The 18946-nt window shown below is 44.3% G+C and overlaps 1 protein-coding gene across 6 annotated transcripts in view; it reads right to left on the bottom strand.

The window, feature by feature from the left end:
* Nucleotides 1–18946, bottom strand: part of RNF213 (ring finger protein 213) — a 56551-nt gene that overhangs the window by 29735 nt on the left and 7870 nt on the right. For 4 of the 6 annotated variants that reach the window (XM_075169319.1, XM_075169323.1, XM_075169321.1 and 1 more), the window contains exons 6-27: nucleotides 17911–18069; nucleotides 17426–17619; nucleotides 16929–17209; nucleotides 15523–15791; nucleotides 14330–14518; nucleotides 13609–13807; nucleotides 12876–12931; nucleotides 12438–12591; nucleotides 11780–11935; nucleotides 11010–11108; nucleotides 9811–9933; nucleotides 9219–9399; nucleotides 8442–8615; nucleotides 8007–8165; nucleotides 7108–7730; nucleotides 6639–6804; nucleotides 5787–6004; nucleotides 5080–5220; nucleotides 4710–4871; nucleotides 3114–4254; nucleotides 1208–1401; nucleotides 656–808 (exon numbers count right to left, since the gene is read on the bottom strand). In XM_075169319.1, coding sequence (XP_075025420.1) covers nucleotides 656–808; nucleotides 1208–1401; nucleotides 3114–4254; nucleotides 4710–4871; nucleotides 5080–5220; nucleotides 5787–6004; nucleotides 6639–6804; nucleotides 7108–7730; nucleotides 8007–8165; nucleotides 8442–8615; nucleotides 9219–9399; nucleotides 9811–9933; nucleotides 11010–11108; nucleotides 11780–11935; nucleotides 12438–12591; nucleotides 12876–12931; nucleotides 13609–13807; nucleotides 14330–14518; nucleotides 15523–15791; nucleotides 16929–17209; nucleotides 17426–17619; nucleotides 17911–18069 — 5191 coding nt within the window. The remainder of the gene's footprint in view (nucleotides 1–655; nucleotides 809–1207; nucleotides 1402–3113; nucleotides 4255–4709; nucleotides 4872–5079; nucleotides 5221–5786; nucleotides 6005–6638; nucleotides 6805–7107; nucleotides 7731–8006; nucleotides 8166–8441; nucleotides 8616–9218; nucleotides 9400–9810; nucleotides 9934–11009; nucleotides 11109–11779; nucleotides 11936–12437; nucleotides 12592–12875; nucleotides 12932–13608; nucleotides 13808–14329; nucleotides 14519–15522; nucleotides 15792–16928; nucleotides 17210–17425; nucleotides 17620–17910; nucleotides 18070–18946) is intronic. The other 2 variants (XM_075169325.1, XM_075169322.1) reach the window with 2 other exon arrangements.

Raw genomic sequence — 18946 nt, 5'->3', positions numbered from 1 at the left:
ATCTTCTTCAGTTTATTTAATCTGTTCTTAAATATTCTTGCCTAAAATCACAGACCTAACTGAGTAACAGCAGCTAGCCTATACAACCGTGACGCTTTCTCCCTGTGCATCCCTTTTTCCACTTAAAGGTCATCGCAACAATTAATCCTATTTCCTCCTACAGTCTCCTTCCTGTAACATTACTCCTTTGTTACCTCCAGCCTCTTCTCAGTGCTACCTCAAAGAAAAAGAAAACGAAACCCAAGAAACTGTTGTTATTTATCGCTGTCACCTCTACGCTCTGTTCTTATAGCTGCATATAAATATTCTAGTACTTTCAAACATGCAAAGTAACATGAAGAAGATTAGATTTTGCATTTTTATGTCTCCTATAAATGTTATTGGGGCCAGTGAGACTTGGACAAACAGGCCTTCAGAAATTACCAACCCAAGAAAACCACAACATGTATTATTTACTGTCTGGTTTTAATATCCCTTTCTACAACACCAGGGACACCACTTTGTAATGGAGATGCACAGTACACCCTGATACAAACCGGGAATTTCTATGCTATGTTTACAGTTATAGTCTCTACAACTCATATGCAGCTATATAAAAACATATGTGCAAAATGACTGAAAAATTCAAAGAAATCAAGTATTGATGTGTACATACATGTCTTGCTGCTTTCTTTGGCACTGGTGATACCTCAAGGATTTCAATGATATACAAATGGCACTTCTGTCGTAGCCACATATTTCCATTATTATCTGTCAGATACTGCAAAACCAACAGCTTGAATAGAAACTCTGGAATTCCACTTCGTACCTATCACAAGAAAAGACACAAATGCATTGCCTCTTTATTTATTCATCATAACTTCACAGAATCATAGTACAGTTGAGGGTGGAAAGGATCTCTGGAGAACACCTTGTCCAACCCCCCTGCTCAAAGCAGGCTCAGCTACAGCAGGTTGCCCAAGACCATGTCCAGTCAGGTTTTCAATATCTGCAAGGTTGGAGACTCTACAGCTTCTCTGGGCAACCTGTTCCAGAGTTCAACCACCTTGATGGTAAAGACTTCTTTATGTTACTTACTTACACAACAACTAGAAAACACGTCCTAGTGAAATGGCTTACTGAGAAACAAAAACTCTAAAGAAACAACTTCTGCAAGGATCCACACAGAACTTCTAGGACAAGGCACCTGTGTGAGCGATGTACTTACTGAAGAGGTGATATCAAAATGGAATATCATGGGCTTTGCCTGGTGTTTTCTCTTCAGAAAATGCAGAAGAGATTTTAGCACTTTATCTTCATCCACTTCTGGTTCAATTAGTCTGATGGTTTTCAGAAGTTTTGTATAGTCAGGCTGCTCTGCTTGCAGTCTCTCATGTAGCCTCTTCACATACAGAGATTTCCCTGTTATAATAAAAAACACCAAAAGAATTAACACCATCAATATTGAATACATCATATTAAGGTCATAATAGAAAGCAGGAAGTCAAATGCTTAAGTACCCTATCCTCTGAGATCTCTGAACCTTCCTAAAAGGCATTCCAGAAGAAGAAAGCCTAAATCTGGTTAGAGCAGCTGCAGCCTGGAATCAAAGCCATTGCTGTTGCTGGCTACTGAAGGCTGTCAATATCCACATGGCTTGTTTTGCTTAGACTACCTGAGAAAGGCTTTACTTTTTATTAGGACTTGAATCTATTCTATTACGTAGTTGTTTCTAAAGTCAAAACATGGGAGAAAAAAAAATGGTTGCTGTCAGAGATAAAAGCACCCTCAAGTTTCCTATGTTATCCTGTAGAAACTAATTTTTGCCCAATTTTGGGCAATAACAATGACTTGGGTTTGTTGTTTGCAGTTGGCTGTAGTCTGCATCTGCTGTTCCCCAGATTAACATGGGGAACAGAAAGACCGTTCCACATCCACTGGTTACATCCCATCACACCCTTTATGCTGTATGTAGCGCAGGAGCTGGCTGTGGCAGGTTCATTCCACAAATACTTCCCAGTTATGGGTGTCTGGGTAAAGCTCTCTCTTCCAACCTTTTGGAAGCTCCAAACTCACCCTCAGCAGTATGAAAGGTTTGTAACACCACAAAAAGGGTGGGTTTATATAGCTTTCCAGCCCAAAGCTGAGGCAGCAGCCATTCACAGATAACACCCAAGAGCTGCCTTGGGTTTCTGAAGTTTGACAAAGGATGCCATTTGTTACCAAAACTGTTTTGGATTTTCTCTCTAATCTCTGGAAAAAAATATAGCACACTTTCCCTTTAGAGCCCAACCTTTTTGATCGGGGTGGTACTCTATCAAAGCCCAAGAATGGCTGCTGTAAGGAAAAAGCAAGGTCTGATGGTGCTCCTGTATGCATGCACTAGAAGTACTTCAGCTCGAAGTTTACACAAGAAACACGCGCAGCTGGACAGCCGAAGCACGCACTGGACTACCAATCTCTAACAGGGGACAACAGCTAAGGAACAGGGTAAGAACAGAGCTGACACACAGCAGCTCTTTCCCGGTATTTTTTCAGTGATTTGCAGCTCAGGAACTCCGATGTCAGAGATAGCATCTTTCTGTTAATCGCCCTTGATGGATGTTTCTCTCATGACTGTATCTAATCACTTTTTAAGCCTGTGTAAAGCTTTGGGTTCCACAATTTAACTAAGCGCTGTTTGAAGAACCACCTCCTTCTGTTTGCTTTTCAGCCTGCCAAGTAGTTTCACTTAATGCCCTCTAGCTTTTTGCATTAAGAGACAGCCAACAATCATTCCCTATGCAAGAAAAACAGGCAGGCTTTACAACCCTTGTCCCATCTCACATATTTTCCTGCAGGCATATTTTAACCTCAGGAGGTCAGATTCATCTTATCCAGCATTAGCTATCTAGTTTATGTTAATGATTAAGTCAGTAGAGACAGGTGACAGATTAGCAAGATGAACCATCTGTAGAGATGCCTATCTTGGGACAAGATGAGCTGTCCTTACAGCTTTCACCCCGCTCCACAGACTACAGTGTGAATCATTCTTTCTGACTAAATGCTTATGACTTGGGCAGAAAACCTGGCAAGGTGAACCCCACTCCGGTTTTTAGCACTCAGCAGACCCCGCTTTGCATGTGAAATCTTACCCACGCCAGCTCTTTTGGAGGACACAATCCCCACACACATATTGTCCTTGAACACCGAAGCAGCTGAGCTTGAAGGCTGAGCGACTCTGTAGTGGTGCTGAAGGTATCGCTGGATTTCAGCTAGTGGCCTCTGGGGTATCATGTGCACTTTGTACCGGCTGAAGACAGAAGGGATGTAGCTGTGCTCCCTCTCGCAGTTGCACAGAATGACGAGGCGATAGGTGTTGTTGTAGTGCTGCAGGTATTGGAATAGCTCCTCTGCTCTGCAGCTGACATCGTAACTCAGCTCATCTGCGTACAGCATGGTGTAAATTTTCTCTCCTCCGCTGCAGGGAATGAGGCACCTCCTGAGGAAGAGCCCCACTTGCTCAGCAGTGGTCTGAGGAGTGCACAGGAGAACTTCGTCAAAAGTGGGAAGGGGCTGGTCGGGGCTGTTCATGTAAATAGCCAGAGCGGATGTGAGCACCTCAGAGCGAGGGCATGTGATGAGGTTGGGCTGACCAACATACAGAAGATCCTGGGGAAAGTCTCGTGTGACACGCTCTCTCTCCTGGCTGGCCAGATTCTTCAGCCACTCACCAAGCGTATCAATATCCAGGCAGTTCGGAAGGAAGAAGCCCATGTTGCGCATGTAGCGCTCCCAGATGCACTCCAGCCGTGCAGTCAGGTCCTTCTCCTCATCCAGCATCACTTGGAAGTCCAAAATAGCCTTCCTTGAGCTGGGAGACACCTCACTCCTGGAGGCTGCAAGGACATCCTGCTTGGTGCAGTTGTGTTTTAGGAATGAAAGCATCATCAGGGCACCCTGGCTGAGCGTCCCTTTCCCCAGTTCTGTGCACAAATAGACCAGCTGCTCAGCAGTGTAGTAGTTCAGGTAGAAATGCTGGCATCGTTTTTCATACATGAAGCTTTTCCAACTCTCCAGGAAACTCTCCATTGTCTTGCAGAGGTCTGGGAGCACAGCTGCCATATCTCCTTGCCCTTCTAGCACTGGGATAGGTCCCAAAAAGAAGTCTATACAAACACAGGATTCTCTTTTGGGTGAACAATACACGTGAGCAAGACAGGAGCGGAAGAGCATGTTCCCAGCTGAATAAAGGTCTATGAAGGCCTGTGCAAGTCTTTGGACATTGGAAAAGACCTGTGTGAGGATAGAGGAGAGAGAAAAAAACTAAGCTGATTTACCAAAACAAGTCCCAGTCATGAAACCACAGGAAAGACTTTCAATCAAAATAAAGGCTTTGGTCCCAAGCCAGGTGTGTCAGGCCTTGTACAGTAACAAAAGACTCTCTCTGGCTTTTTAACAGCAGTATCCCCAGGAAGCCAGTAAGGAATCCCCTGCTTGCTACAAAAGCACAGCAACCCTCCCAGCCAGGAGCCATCCCCAGTGGACCAGAGGACGAGGGTACCAGTCCACTGTCCAGTCTCCAGCTTAGTTCCACCTTAACAGGGAACCAAAGAGGTAGGAACACCTATCTGCCTGCTACTATTCATCCCCAGCAACTTAGCTGTGAACCACAGTCTTAAAAGCTGATATTCAAGGCAAAATCCAACCCCAGCCTCAACATCAGTAACCCATTGGGTTTGAAATCTGACCTCAGAAAACTTCTCCACCTCCAAGCCTTGCTCTCCCTTTGCTGACATGAGCATCAGTTTGTTCTGCAGTTCTCGGAGCTCTGCCAGAGAGTATTTCCATAATGTTTCATTATCCCCAGAGCTCCCTGGGAGGGTGAAGCGCAGGACATTGTCCAAAGAAACCTGCCAGAGAACAAGTCATTAGTGCTGATGTGCACTGAGGTTCCACTCCTGAGGCAGCACTACACCCAGCAAGGAGAGCACTTAGGAGGCAGCAGCCCCCAAAAAGGAACTGTGCAAAGTGGGAGAAAAGCTACAGCACATTTCTGACAGTCACCGACATGACAGCAGTGTTATCTGCAGGAGGGGAGGGAAAGCCAAGCAGCCTCACCTTTTGCCCATCAGCTGGTGCTCCGAGAACGTATATTCCTCTGCTGTTGATGGCAGCTGCCAGCGACAGCGATGACAGCTCCACAGACCCGTGGCTCTCCTTCACTGTTTTCAACCACTCTAAGTGTTGAGCTGAAGCACGCTGTGAGAAGAAAAGACATGGCACTGCCCTAATCGCTCTGACTTGGCACTTCTTTCCAGGATTACATCTGTGTCCAGGACAAACAGCTTGGGCTGCCATAAGAGTTTCACGACGGGGAAGGAAGAAAGGAATGACTACTGGCCACAGCCTGATCTTTCTGCACAGCTGTTCTTTACCAACACCATGGGAGGCTGAACAAACAGAGCCCACAGTGCTTCAATGCCTCTTGCTGTAGAAACATGCCCTGCTGCACAGAATAAGAGAGTTCCCAGCCATCTGCCTTCCCTCTTCTGCATCATCATTCAAACTCTTGCAAGAGCAAAGCTACACCATGTCACCATGAAAGCCTCAGCAGTGCTCTGGAGAAATCCGTGCTCTACCAGTTACACTTGCTGCAGTGAATTTTTGTGCCACGGAAACATAAGACTTTTTTTTTTTCCAATAATAAGAGCTGCTGTGATGTTCCCACACAAGTGCGATTTGCCCTGTGCAGTCAATCACCCAGCCACTCTCGGAAGGCAGAAACACAAGAGGATGCAGAGAGGACCTGCTCCAGCAGAACTCACCAGTTTCTTGGGAAGATTCCCATCACTGTCCAGGGCTCGCCACAGCTTCTTCAAGCAGCGCATGAAGTCCTCAAACCCTGACTCTTGCCTAAGCTCGTAGAGCAGGGAAGAGTAGCCATGCACAGTGTCATGGAAACACGCCACACGGTCCACATCCATGTCATTCTCCCCAGCAGAGATGGAGGCCAAGTCTACAAATACCTTCAGCTCATTTATATCTTAAATGAGATAAACACATGAACGAACAACAAATGAGGCAGCTTTAATGCAATTCCACATCACCACCTTTTACAGAAAATGCAGAAAGAATGCCTTTGAACAGCATCTCCTGTGCAACTTCCCTCCACCCATCCCGCCAGCAACTTTACTAGGTGATGCAATCCTTGGTCCTGGCTTTTCTCCGCATTGCCACGAACAGCAGATTCACAGCCAGGATGGAAGGACGGCAAAGGGTGTGTGTCTGTGCATGTAAAACAACTGAGCTGGCAGACACACAACTCATCAGACCGCTGCCATCCTGTTAAACGGATGGCCTCTGTTCCCCTAAATAACCAGTCTGAACTGAGTAGTGGCAGCTACTACAAACCTTCAGACCAAGCCCAGCTGCCGGGCAGGGTAGCTACTGTGCGCTGCACGAGACTACAGTGGCATGGGCATGTTTAAAGGGACTATTTCATAGCACGTGCCACACCGAAACCTGTAAGAGATGCTTGTATCTCTATCAACACCAGAAGCTCCGAAAGCATAAAGCAGATAGCAGATGGGTCAGGGACATGGCATTCCTTCTGCCCCCAAAGAAACTGGCATCCCTTCTAGTACTATCTGTCTCATTCCTGGGTGAGCAGCACACACCTTTCAGTGCTTCTCTGACCCAGCAGACAAACTCCTTCTGCTGGGCCAGCTCCTTCAGACACCCACGACGGTTCACCGTGATCCCCTCCAGCAGTCTCTTGGCATGCATAAGCTCAGGGCTGATGGAGTCCAGCTTTTGTGTCTTGTACGATTCAAGCTTTCCTGTCTACAAAGCAAGCGGTGCAAACAAACGTTCAGTCTGGAAATGGGAAATACAACCCGTTCTCCAGCAGGGAAAGAAAAGCCCTCTGCAAAGCCACACCCCAAACAGAGGAATACCATCTTCTCTCTTTTAAGAAAGATTACACAAAAGCACTTTGTTTGAACGCTTAATTTTTATCTCAAATAAGCATTTTGGGACAAGGAACGGCTCCTTACAGACTGGGATAGACTTGCAGGAAAGTTCAGATTTACTCAAGCTTTCTAGCCAACACCCTGACAGTAAAGAGCTGAAGAAGTGGATACTTACTATGTCCAACAAGTTTTCCAGGACACTGAAGTCACCAGAGAGGTTTAAACTCTCTTTGACATTGGCAATGATCTTCGCAGCATCAAACGTTAAATGCATTTCATGGTATTGCTGGATCTGCTGAAATCGCTGATCAACCCAATCTCTGACTTCTCCAGGTCTAAGCTCACATATGGTATTTAGTTCTGTTTTGATATCTTCGGGATGATTTGTGAATTCCTGAAAAATTGTATCAACTGCAGAAAGTGTGAGACTTCCAGATCTGAGATCATCATACAACCTTTCATAGCTCACAAAACAAGGGAAGATTAGACTGCTGAAAGCATTATCAAGGTCCAATGTGGGAACAAGGTCATCCTCCTCCTCCTCTTCTAAACTTTCATACTCCTCTCCTGAACTTTCGTACCTTTCGTACTCCTCTCCTGCCTTCTGTGCTGCTTCCTCCCAGAACTGCAGGAAGATCAGGCTATCCTTAAAAGAGTGCATTTTCTGGGCAAATTCTTTCAGATTTGGGCTCAAGCTGTAGTAGGTCTGTGAGGGTCTCTTTCCCACATTCACAACTGTATTTAGTCTTTTTGAGCGAAGATCTTCCAAGTGTTGAAATTCCACTTCACCTACATCCACTTTAAAACAGAGAGATAGGTCAGAGGTAGATCAGATGTGCAGCCTGTGTCCAGCTTACTTCACCTAATCCGCCAAGTCGCAAAACGCTATTCGGCATGTGGACCCCTACAAACATCATTTGATAATAAGCACTCAACTTGATCCCTCAAAGGCTCTAGGTTTACTTCCCCCACCCCTCCTCATCCATGCTGTAGTTTAGAATAAAACCTTGTCATTTTCAAAGAAAATTATGTTTTCTAGAGTTGCCACTTTCAAATTGCTCCCCAAAACACTACCTTTCACAGATGCCTGCACCTTCCTACACATGCTCAGAAAGGTTCCTATTGCTTTTTTCTCTTTTCTGAGAAGTGTTACTTCTTCTTGCCTCCTCTGCAGCAATTCTTTCAGTTCTCTTTGGAGTAGTTCTTTGTCTTCACATGACAGCTGCTGGTGCTCTGAAAGAAAACTCATCTGTAGTCACAAGGCAGATACTTCCCACCCCCTGCACCCACAACTCAGGTTTGGATTTGCAGTCACAAACACAGTGAAATGCAGACAACACAAACTGGAGCTGGGAGTGCCATATAAAGGACAAAGACAAGGGCAGCACTGCTAACTGCTGAAGCACCTAATTAGCATTACTAATCACTGAAGTAGGTTAACAGAGTAGGCCATCGATCATCACAATGATGCTGTAACCCAACAATGCCACCTTTGAATTGTGTTCTTACTTATCTCCCAGATACAGATGAACTGTTTCTCATGCTGGAAAATCTCTTCCAGATGTCTCACAAGGATACATCCTTCCTGGATGTCATCAGTGACCCTCATAAACACAGAGTCTGCTGTGGCCATTATATTCTTTGCTTCATCTGTAAGTTTTTCTAGGAGCTCTGTGTTTGTTCCTGTTCCGGAAACAAAGGATGTAAAACCTAGATCAGCCCTGCTTCACAAAAACTAGGCAGAATCAATAACTATTCAGTGTCATGACACAGAGTCCTTCCATTTCCCATTCAAATCCCTACCCAAAAGCCTGTGAACTCATGACACCACCCTCCAACCCCTCATGTTTTTCTGAATAGAAATAGGATCTCAGGTGAGCAATTCAGAAACCTTCCCATGGAGAGCCCATACCCAAAATCTGTGGAGGAAACACAAGCCATTTTGATCCATTCACATGACACACACTTCTGCATTTTTGTGGAGCAATAACTTGTTAGAATTTCTCAGAGAAAGAAGTTATGCTCTACAAATCCACTTGATCTACAGGTTCAGCAGTCCAGTACAAATCCTGAACTGGCTGCAGTGGATTAGCACAGGAGGAATACTAGCTCCCTCTCCTTAGCCTCTCCACTCCAAAAACAGACTGAATACCTTGAGCTTTGAGACAGAGACTAAAACAAGAGCAGGACAATTTTTATATATTTGTTTGCTGCTCTGCAAAGTGGGAGTGGCAAGGCAGAGAACAGCTTTTCACAGTCTCCTTTAAATATAATTTACAGACATACCATTAAATCTGAAGATATGTTTGATGTCAGGCCACGTAAGCATGTGGTGCAAAATCTCATCAAAATCATCCTCAGAATGCCCACTCTTGATTGGCCATGACTTCTCAACAATAGTTGATACAAGCTGGCTGAATTGGCCCATGTCGTAGGAAGATATCTTGTCAAGGAGATTGTTCTGAGTCTGCACAAGGCACGCAAGACAGAGGGAAGGAATGCATCAGTGTTTTGGATTATACTGCGTCCGTCTTTGTCTCAGGATCAGGCACTGATGTCACGACGTCACGCCTCCAGTGCTGAGACATATTCCAAAAAAACCATATGACATGACTGACACCAAAAGTCATGATGACAAAAGCATTACAAGTATTTTTCATGGACCCTTTTATAAGTGGGTCCTCATTTCCTGATTTCTTGTCAATATTTTTTTTTTGTTGGTTTAACAAACTTAAACAATCCACAGTAACTCAAGCAGTAAGAGACTGAATGTGCAACTCTTTCCACCACAATGCATGTCCCTATACTATGCAACAGGATTTCTATGCAACAGGAAATTTGACTCTTCCTTTTCCTACCTTGAGGGAAAATACAATACCTGGCAAGCCGCAGTCACAGCCTCCATGGCACAATTACGGAAACACCAGTCAATGGAAGAGTCATGTTGTGTAAATCGGTTGTGCTGACAGCAGTAGACTAAGATTTGGTTAACTGGAGGCTCCTACAGGGCAGAAGGGAGATTTCTTATCAACTCAAAGTTTCCAAAGTGTTTCTTCTGAAAGCATGAAGAAGTGCTGCTATTAAGACAATAGAAGGAACCAAGTCAAAAAATTTAAGTTTCCTAGTGGAGCCAAGCATCAGCCCATTTATCAGGGCCTGGAAGAAAGATGAAACACAAATGCTTGGAAAATCTTTCCATCTAAAATGTGTGATTACTTAATATGCATCTCTCCAAGCCAAGCTTCCACCAGGAAATATTTGTTTCCTGATTATACCATGAAAATCAATGGCTTAAAGAATTTTGCAACTGATGTAGAAAGGAGATGAGAAGACATACAAGTTCAGTTTAGAAGGGACGACATTTGTCTGTGCATTTGGGAGCCTGGACAACACAATTTCTGCACAATGAATGAAAAGAGACAAGCGCCAACTTTGCTTCTGTAAGTCCTTGCGTGCTTATTTTACACCCACTGTTTCTTAAAACTATAGGGGTGGTAATTGCTCAAAATGTGCAATTTCCTTTTAAGCATCAGGACATCAGTCCCTGCTAGAAAGAGACCAGCGCCGCAGCCAGGCTAGCAGGCTACTGGAGTCTCTGACACCAAGAACACAGCACGGTACAGTTTCATGTCCAATTTTTGAGCCTCCAGAACACGGTTTATAACAGCAATGGCAATTTTTATGACCAAAGCCACAGTGTTTTCATGTGCCCGTTCAGCTAACAAGGTTGTTGTTTCCTTAGCAATATTTGTTGCATGCATTTCCATTTATTTTTTACTGAGAACAAACAAATACGGAAAGAAGACAAAGTGAACGAACAATGAAATATCTGAGGTCCAGCAGTTATAGCCTTTAGTCTATAGTAACTGAAATCTTGAATTTTCAAGCTTTATGAAAGCTCTCCATGTTTGTAACTTCTTGTCACTGAAGTCTATTTCTCTTTAGGCTATAATATATTGAATGCTTTGTATTATCATTTCAGGCCCTAGAAGCTATTCTCTAAGCACGGCAGAAGACTGTCTATCCGCTCTGAACATGGCCCACCGGCACGCAGTGATTGCCTGTAGTCCCCCCTACCTCCCGAATTCTTCTCTCCAGATCTGCAAGTAAAGTCTTCTTCCACCTCTCAGTGAACTGTTCATCCGGAAAGCTGATCTTCACAAATTCATCCCAGGCCTGCACATGAGAAGCAAACAAACCCAAAACACTAAGTGCTGAGATTTAACATTCAAACAAGGAAGTTAAAAGAACTATGCTGAGGAGATGCCCCACATTCCTCAGACAGTTTGCAGTCCTTTCAGATGTTTCCATCCAGAAGAAAAAGAGCACCCCCAGAGCTGCAAAAGGCAGCTTTTAAGCCCAAACAGTGTCAAAATGTCCCGGTTGCTAAAGCAGACGTTTGGATGAACCACTTCCACCTTGCTGCTAGAAACTGTCCCAGGGAAGGCTGGGAGCAGCGTGAGTCGGGCTGCAAGGAGTTGCTCTGTGCTTTGCCTGCTGGAAGGCTGAGGGACAGTCAGCAGGACACACACCGAGAGCAAGACAACAGCTCCAGCTAAACGCCAACAAGGGGCAGCTCCTCTTCCCAGCAATGCCGCTTGGAACAGCCGAGAAAAAGGAGAAATAAGGTGAGCTGAGCGGCACCAATTATAGCCCTTTGCTTTTCAGCCCAATAGTGTTTAAAACAATGCAGCTTCTCAGTTTGTAGTCTGTACTGCCTGTCCCCATCTCATTCCTTACCCAGCCACAGCAGACACGGTTCCCAGCAAAGAGCCATTAGACTAAAGACTATATGGTTAAGCTACAGTAAAACACCTTTTTATTCATATTAATAGAAGATGACAAACCCAAAGTTCCCAACTAAAAGAGAACATCACAGGCTCCACGTATTCTTTCAATAACTTCTGGTTTAAAACATTTCTGAACCAGGTTCGAGTGTCTCTCAAAGCTTCACTGAATACTTCTACCACTGGAACGTCCTGCACAGAATCTCTTGGAACCTGCTGCACACACAGGAGAAGAAAAAAAAAAAAAAAACAACAACAGTTCAAGCAGAAGAGCAACATACAGCTGATTTAAATAAATATTTCTAAAAGAGATGGCCTAAATGCATCCAAAGCACAAACATGTCTAGCAACAGAGACCCACCACTACTTGAATAAAGAATAGAGGGAGGCTGGGAAAATGCAATGCTCACAAATACTTTGTCCTTAAGAACGCTTATTCCAGGAAGTAAAGATAACATATGTTTAAGGGAAAAAAAAAACAGACACAAACCAAAACCCATGACAGCCAAACTAGGCATTTGACGTTATTTTCAGCAAGAAGAATCAAAATCATTGAATGATTTCACAACTTTTTCAAACTACAATCTTGGTTAATTTATAGTATTAAGTTTTCCAAATTGAGAATGGATATGATCTAAAACCAGTCTGTTGTACTGTTTTTGTAATACTTCTAGATATCTTGCTCGTATCAACCCATGAATGGTTCTTTGGTACTCACTGCTGTGGGCTGAAGTTTGGCAACCTTCGAAATCATCATGGCAGAAGTAGCAGGAATCATGAACCAATTCACCCGTTTCGTGCGCTTGCAGACCCCCTTGTGCAGTTTGAGGCAACAGAACAAGCAGGACTGCCAAGAGCAAGCTTCCAGAACTCTGAAGGACAGGAATAAGAGGAAGAATTTTGTTTCTGCTCAGAGGAGGGGGGAAAAAAAAAAAAAAAGAAAAACCCCACCAAATTCAATACGTACTAGCAACTAACCATTCCTCCCTCAGACAGATTTAAAAAAATGTTGCTATCTGACAGAGGGATAGAAATACAGGATTCTTTTATTCATACAGATTTCAATGCACACGTTCAAGCTCCAAGAACAACCCCACCCCACAGGCACGGTGTAAATTAAAAGGACGATGCTCTCACAAAAGTGCACTTCAGTTACCTGGCCTGTTTGTCATCCAAGGTACGCAGCAGTGTCTTTAGAAGACTCTTTACTACCTAAGAATGGAAAGATAGAAATATTAAACTGTGGACGGAATTTTACAAACTGGTTTCTCATTAGTTGAGCGGATGCTGTGAAAGAGGGAATTCCGTATTCTTCCATGCCTTCTCCAATGCTTTTATAAATACGCTATAAAACTGCAAAAATTATTTACTGGATGTCAGAATCAACGTATAGGTGGCTATTCTTTGTACAAACAAAACCTGCACTTCTTACAATCTAAAGGTTTAAAATTTATTATTATTAGTTGCAATGTCCAGTTCCTGCTGTCCTCTTACAAATACAAGTGTTTTCACAAGACAGGAAAATCTCTCAAAACAGCAGTGCCCTGCCCAACCCCCAAAAGCTGTGCAAAAAATAGTTTCAAGCAGCCATCTGAGGATATCAGGATTAAAATATTTGCCATCAGTGACTAAGAGCAAATCCAGATAAGCAGACCCTTCTCTCATCAATGCCCACAACTTTTTTTGCTACAGATACACCCTCTCATCTCCTCTTAGGAGTCTCCTACTTCAGAGCAACTATTTTTGCTTTTAGCCAAATTTTTAGCTCTTTGCTACCAACTTGCTACCAAACACGTTCCCTTCAGTGACAGTCAGTTCTGCTAAAAGGCACACTACAGCCCAATTCCAGCCTTTATCCCTTAGCTGGGTAAAGCTGCCAGAAGACAAACCTTGGCACTGTTGCACGAAAGGTCAATGTCCTCTAATCTGTAAGAAACACCCTGAAGAGTAGCTAACAAATCACTGGAGAAGTCTTCTATAAATTCAGCCAGGCTCTCCAGGGGCAGCACGCAGATCCAGGACTTGACCAGAGTTCTATCAAATTCCATCAAGTATTTCTTTTCTTTCATTAGTTGCAGTAGGGTCCCCCTGGATGGAAGACAAAACAAATTCTTGAAGTTTTCAAGGTACAAAAGGCTAAAAGCTTGTTCAGCCCACAGAGGACTCTTATTCTCACTCCTCTACTTTTTTCATTTACAGCTGAAGATCGGCAGAAGACCCCAAGGCCCAGTAATTGCAGAAGCAGTGTCAAACTACTGTGCAGAAGCACTCAAGGAAAATAAACGCCAGGTCTTGCTCAGATTCTGCACAACACATATCATGACCTGCTCTAACTCATGCCAGGCATTGCCGACCACGCAAGCTGCTCCACGGCTTGCAGAATTAAGGGTTGTTTGTGTCTGAAATGTAATATACTGCATAGCTTTGCTATACACCATAGTCTCTGAGCAACCAATATGGTCTGTGTTCATATATTCCAAATATCCACCATCAACAGGCTATGTTTCTTATCTTTTAAAAACAAGAGAGTTCGAAAAAAGAGATGAAGGTGACCACCACCAACTACAATGTCAAGGCACTGGATATTACTAGTAATTCTGGAAAACTCACGTATTTTCCTTCTTCCTTGTTTCAGCAAATGGAAGCCCTTCCAGCCCCGCCCAGGTATCTTCTTCTATCAGCCAGTCGTCATGCTGCAAAGGAGCAGCAAAGAAATGCAGAAGAGGAAGAATCCACACCCACTGGTCTACTTGGTCATCAATGCATCTCTGGCACAAGTTTGTCAGGCAAACCTTCAAACTAAAAAAAAAAAGCCAAACCAAACACACACAGTAAAAGAACAGCTCAAGAATGTCCTTGGGCGGAGGCGGGGGGGAAGGCGACATCTCCATCTTGTTATATACCTTCAAATAACTTCTGATAATTATTTTGGCTCAATCTTATCTTCATTGAAGAGTATATATGGTAAAAGTTGTAATCTTACCTGAATCTCTCTGCACAAACCCTACTAATGCAGCACTAAGAAGAATTGCCAATACTTTATCTACAGTTTCCAGGTGAGGCCCCCAGCTCAGTCACGGATCGGGTGACACAGATGCACAGAGCCAGGACTTCTAGGGACAATTCTCAGCCTCCTTGGTTGGGCTGAAGTGCTACAAAGGCCTCCGAAAGGAAATTTAGTAGCTGCAGCTGTGCAGGCGAAGAACTAGAAATTCGAGTGCCAGATAAGCAGTTAGATAACAGTCTAATAAGCAGGCACTCTGAGGAAAAAAAAAAATCAACAAAAAACATTGGCATTTAAATTTAAATGAGTAAACACATGATGATCCTGATCATTGGAGTTTGTAAGTATGAATAGCAAACAGGTAAGAAGCTAGAAACTCCTTGACAGAAAAGGATAACAAATAAGATTTTTATATATAAAGAAAAACCAGTAGCTTTAACTCAATCTGCTACTCTGGCAACAGTGACAAGTTGCAATACGGGAAATCCCGTTTGGACAAAAGTAAAACATTGTTCACATCAAGAAAGGTATGTGACTGTAAGAAGGCCCCTGAGAGGTTGTGCAATCTCCATCCCTGGAGTTTTCCAGAACTCGACTGCAACCTTGCCTGGATGTGAGCTCTGCTGCTTTGAGCAGGAGGCTGGACCAGAGACCTCCAAAGATCCCTTCAAATCTGATTTTTTTTCTGATTCTCTGACTCTAGAGAGCTGAATCCTGTTTTGCTTTAGCACAGAGTGCTACGCTTGCAGCAAAACCAATCCAGTTAGTTACCTTGTAAGTGCTCCAGTAACATACTTACCTAGTAACTGGAGCAAAAGCCTTTTCGATGTGATGGATTTCATCCTGTATGGCTTGTTGTGACACCTTATCCAAGCACAAGAGGCTACACAGGTCAGCCAGATTGCTTTTAAATGCTGGCAGCTTGAGCCATTCAACTGCTGTGAGAATGGTGAGCCCCAGAGCTAGTTTACTTTTTATTACTATGCCTTCCTGCGATGCTTTTGCACCTTCTGGTGCAAGGAAAGGAAGAGCCATTTTACTCATATATTTGAGCAGCAAATCATTCACCTAGGATAAAGAAGGGAAGAAACAAACCAACCACAGCATTAGTTCCCCAACAAGTCTTTTTCTTCCAAAGCCATTTTACTTCTGCCGGTTACAGCGAGGACGCTCGATAGCCCTGTACACACCACGGTGGTCACAGGACCTAAGCACACATGGTACTGACCACCACCAGAACATCAGCCGGGGTACCCCAGTACCTGTGACGGTTTGGTGCCCCTCTGTGCTACCAGCTCCCTCCACTCAGCTACTGCTGCACCCTCCCAGGCCCAGCAGAGCTGGGGAGCGTCAAGGGACTGGGGCAGATGTCAGGACGGGAACCGGTGAGCTGAGCAGTTGTGCGCCGAACGCTGCCTTATGTCACCATCGCACGCCACAAGCGGACTCCAGCTTCCCAGTGGACTCAGGCTTGGCTGGGAGTCAGCGAAAGGGGAGAGCTTTCTGCCCTTACCCACAGCCCCCAGGAGCTACTCTGAAACCATGCCCCGGGGGTCCATAGTACTGTGGTGCTTGGTGACACCAAAATCACCCTTCTGAAAACCGGCAGTGACGTGACACACCTGTGGGCTCTGCCGAGTGGGCGGGTATGCCGTCTTGTGGCCTCACCAGGAGGAGGGAACGAGCAGCCCTGACACCGCTCCAAAGCCCCAAAAAAGTCAACGTGACATTCTGCCATATTTCATAATTATGCCAGGTAAGAAATTTAGGACTCCAGAAGCCCTGTCTGCACCACTGCTTGGAACTGGACCAGGAGGAGCTCATCTCAAATAAAAAAAAAAAGGCAGGCTTGGAGTCCAAGACAAGTGCAGAGAAGTTGGTGACAGAGTGGCTGGCAGCAAAACTAAAGGGCCAGGCTTCGGAAATTAATATCCAGACACAAAACCCACTCAAGTAAGAAGTCGCCACATCACAGTTCTGCTGCTGACCAACATGGGATATTCAGAACGGCACCCAATTGCAAAAGGTGTGACTCGAGGCAGACGGTGGCAGTCACCCCGAAAGGATCCCTGCTGGTTCTGTCACACCTGAACTTTTTGACTCGAAAAGCAAAATTAACCCAACAAGGTCAACAGCAAAATTAAAGTTCTGTGTTTAGTAACCAAACGTCTGTTTTCTAGTAGCTGTTAAAAGAAAACAGATTACCTGCTGTGTGCCGAAGTTTAACTCTGTCCATGGCATTGCCCTGCCATCATATATCCATGGGTCTTTTGTAACGACATAAAACTGTCTCAGCTGGAAGAGGAAGTTTCTCAGGTTGTCGGGACTCCAGGTTCCAAGAATGCTGAAGATATTTTCTAACATAATATTTGCAGCTATTTTCTTCCCTTCCACCACTTCTTTGTTTTTACTGCCAGAAATTGTACTCCAAAAGTTTTTCATTACAGACGGCTTTGCACACACAATATCATCATACTGATGCCATTCTAGAATAAGCAACAGAGATGAGAACACAGGAAAACAATCATTTGAGAAACAAACACACATTTGCACATGCCTTCACTCTTTCAGCTGTGCACAGAAATACCCCCACTGATCCATTAAGTCTCCAACTTCAGACTGTGCTGTCTAATAAAAACAAAGTTAGAGATCAGCCCACCAAAAAACCATCCCAATATGCAGATCCAGTCAGAAAAGCTCACCTCCATTGTTGAGCAAGTTGTCCTTTATCAATAAGCAGCGATTCACGTGAGTCCTTGATACTGGATGCTTGTAAATAAATTCATACTCCCCTTTACCACAGGTAACCCAATATTTGTAAGGAATGTATCTATTCATGTTTTCTTTTGCAAGAGTTACAGTGCCTTCAATGAGGTATCCATGTTGTTCTAGATGCCTAGGAAATACAAAACACAGTAAAGGAGGGCAAAGAACATGTCAGTTGATCTATAGACTTCCTTTTCCACGCATCATTCCACGCATCACTCCATTTTTAATAGGAATGGTGATTATTCTTTCATGATAAAGATTGTAGAATAGTTATCTCCACTATGAAAACCCCTTGTAGCAATACCCACCTATGGACACAGAGCTACAGTCTTACGTATTAAATGAAGTACCACATTGCTTCCTGTTCTCCAGAGCCAAAACACTCCTGTGCCTCTGTGTGACTCAAGAGGGTACTTACGTGCTACAGTTCAGCTCACAAATGTTGTCCTTCCAGTCTTCATAGGGAGAAATGCCTTCAGCCTTGATGAACACTTTATGGGTGTCAGGGTTTAGATTGAAGTCTTTGGACAATATTGCATGGAAATATACTGTAACACCATCACTTCGGTTCACAGAACTACAAGAAAGAAGGAAAACAGAAAGAATTCTGATTCTAATTTTCACTTTTTTTTTTTTAAATTGCACAAATCATTATAAACAACAAGTAAGATTTGAGCCACTAGCTTACTGGATGCAAGACCCATAAGCTCCGTCAGCAGTTCACTCAAACTGATGCTACATAGCAGGCCTAGAGTAAACCCTCGTGCAAAAAGGAGAAACGGCTTCCTAAAGGCAGCATGAAATGCTCTGGCCACGTGCATCTGGGTCACTGCATTGGTAAGCCAACGGAAATACTTCACCTAGCAGAGCCACCTGAAATGGCTAAGCTTTATCCCTCTTCCAGCTCATACACATTCAGCAAAACAAGTTATACTAATCAAACCAGCTTTTCACACCATTAAAGAGTAACACGTGTGAAGCACGTATGAACACGTGTGAAGCCTGTATTAGAAATAGTGTGGCCAGCAGGAGCAGGGAGGTGATCGTGCCCCTGTACTTGGCACTGGTGAGGCCACACCTCGAATCCTGTGTTCAGTTTTGGGCCCCTCACTACAAGAAGGACATGGAGGGGCTGGAGCGTGTCCAGAGGAGGGCAACGAAGCTGGTGAAGGGCCTGGAGCACAAGTCTGATGGGGAGCGGCTGAGGGAACCGGGGGTGTTTAGCCTGGAGAAGAGGAGGCTGAGGGGAGACCTCATCGCGCTCTACAACTACCTGAAAGGAGGTTGTAGCGAGGTGGGTGTTGGTCTCTTCTGCCAAATAACAGCAATAGGACGAGAGGAAATGGCCTCGAGTTGCGCCAAGGGAGGTTTAGATTGGACATTAGGAGAAATTTCTTTACTGAAAGAGTGGTCAGGCCTTGGAACAGGCTGCCCAGGGAAGCGGTGGAGTCACC

This window comes from Calonectris borealis, chromosome 20 (genome assembly GCF_964195595.1).
Source record: "Calonectris borealis chromosome 20, bCalBor7.hap1.2, whole genome shotgun sequence".
NCBI classification, from domain to species: Eukaryota; Metazoa; Chordata; class Aves; order Procellariiformes; family Procellariidae; genus Calonectris; species Calonectris borealis.
This window is presented reverse-complemented; position numbering and strand designations above follow the sequence as displayed.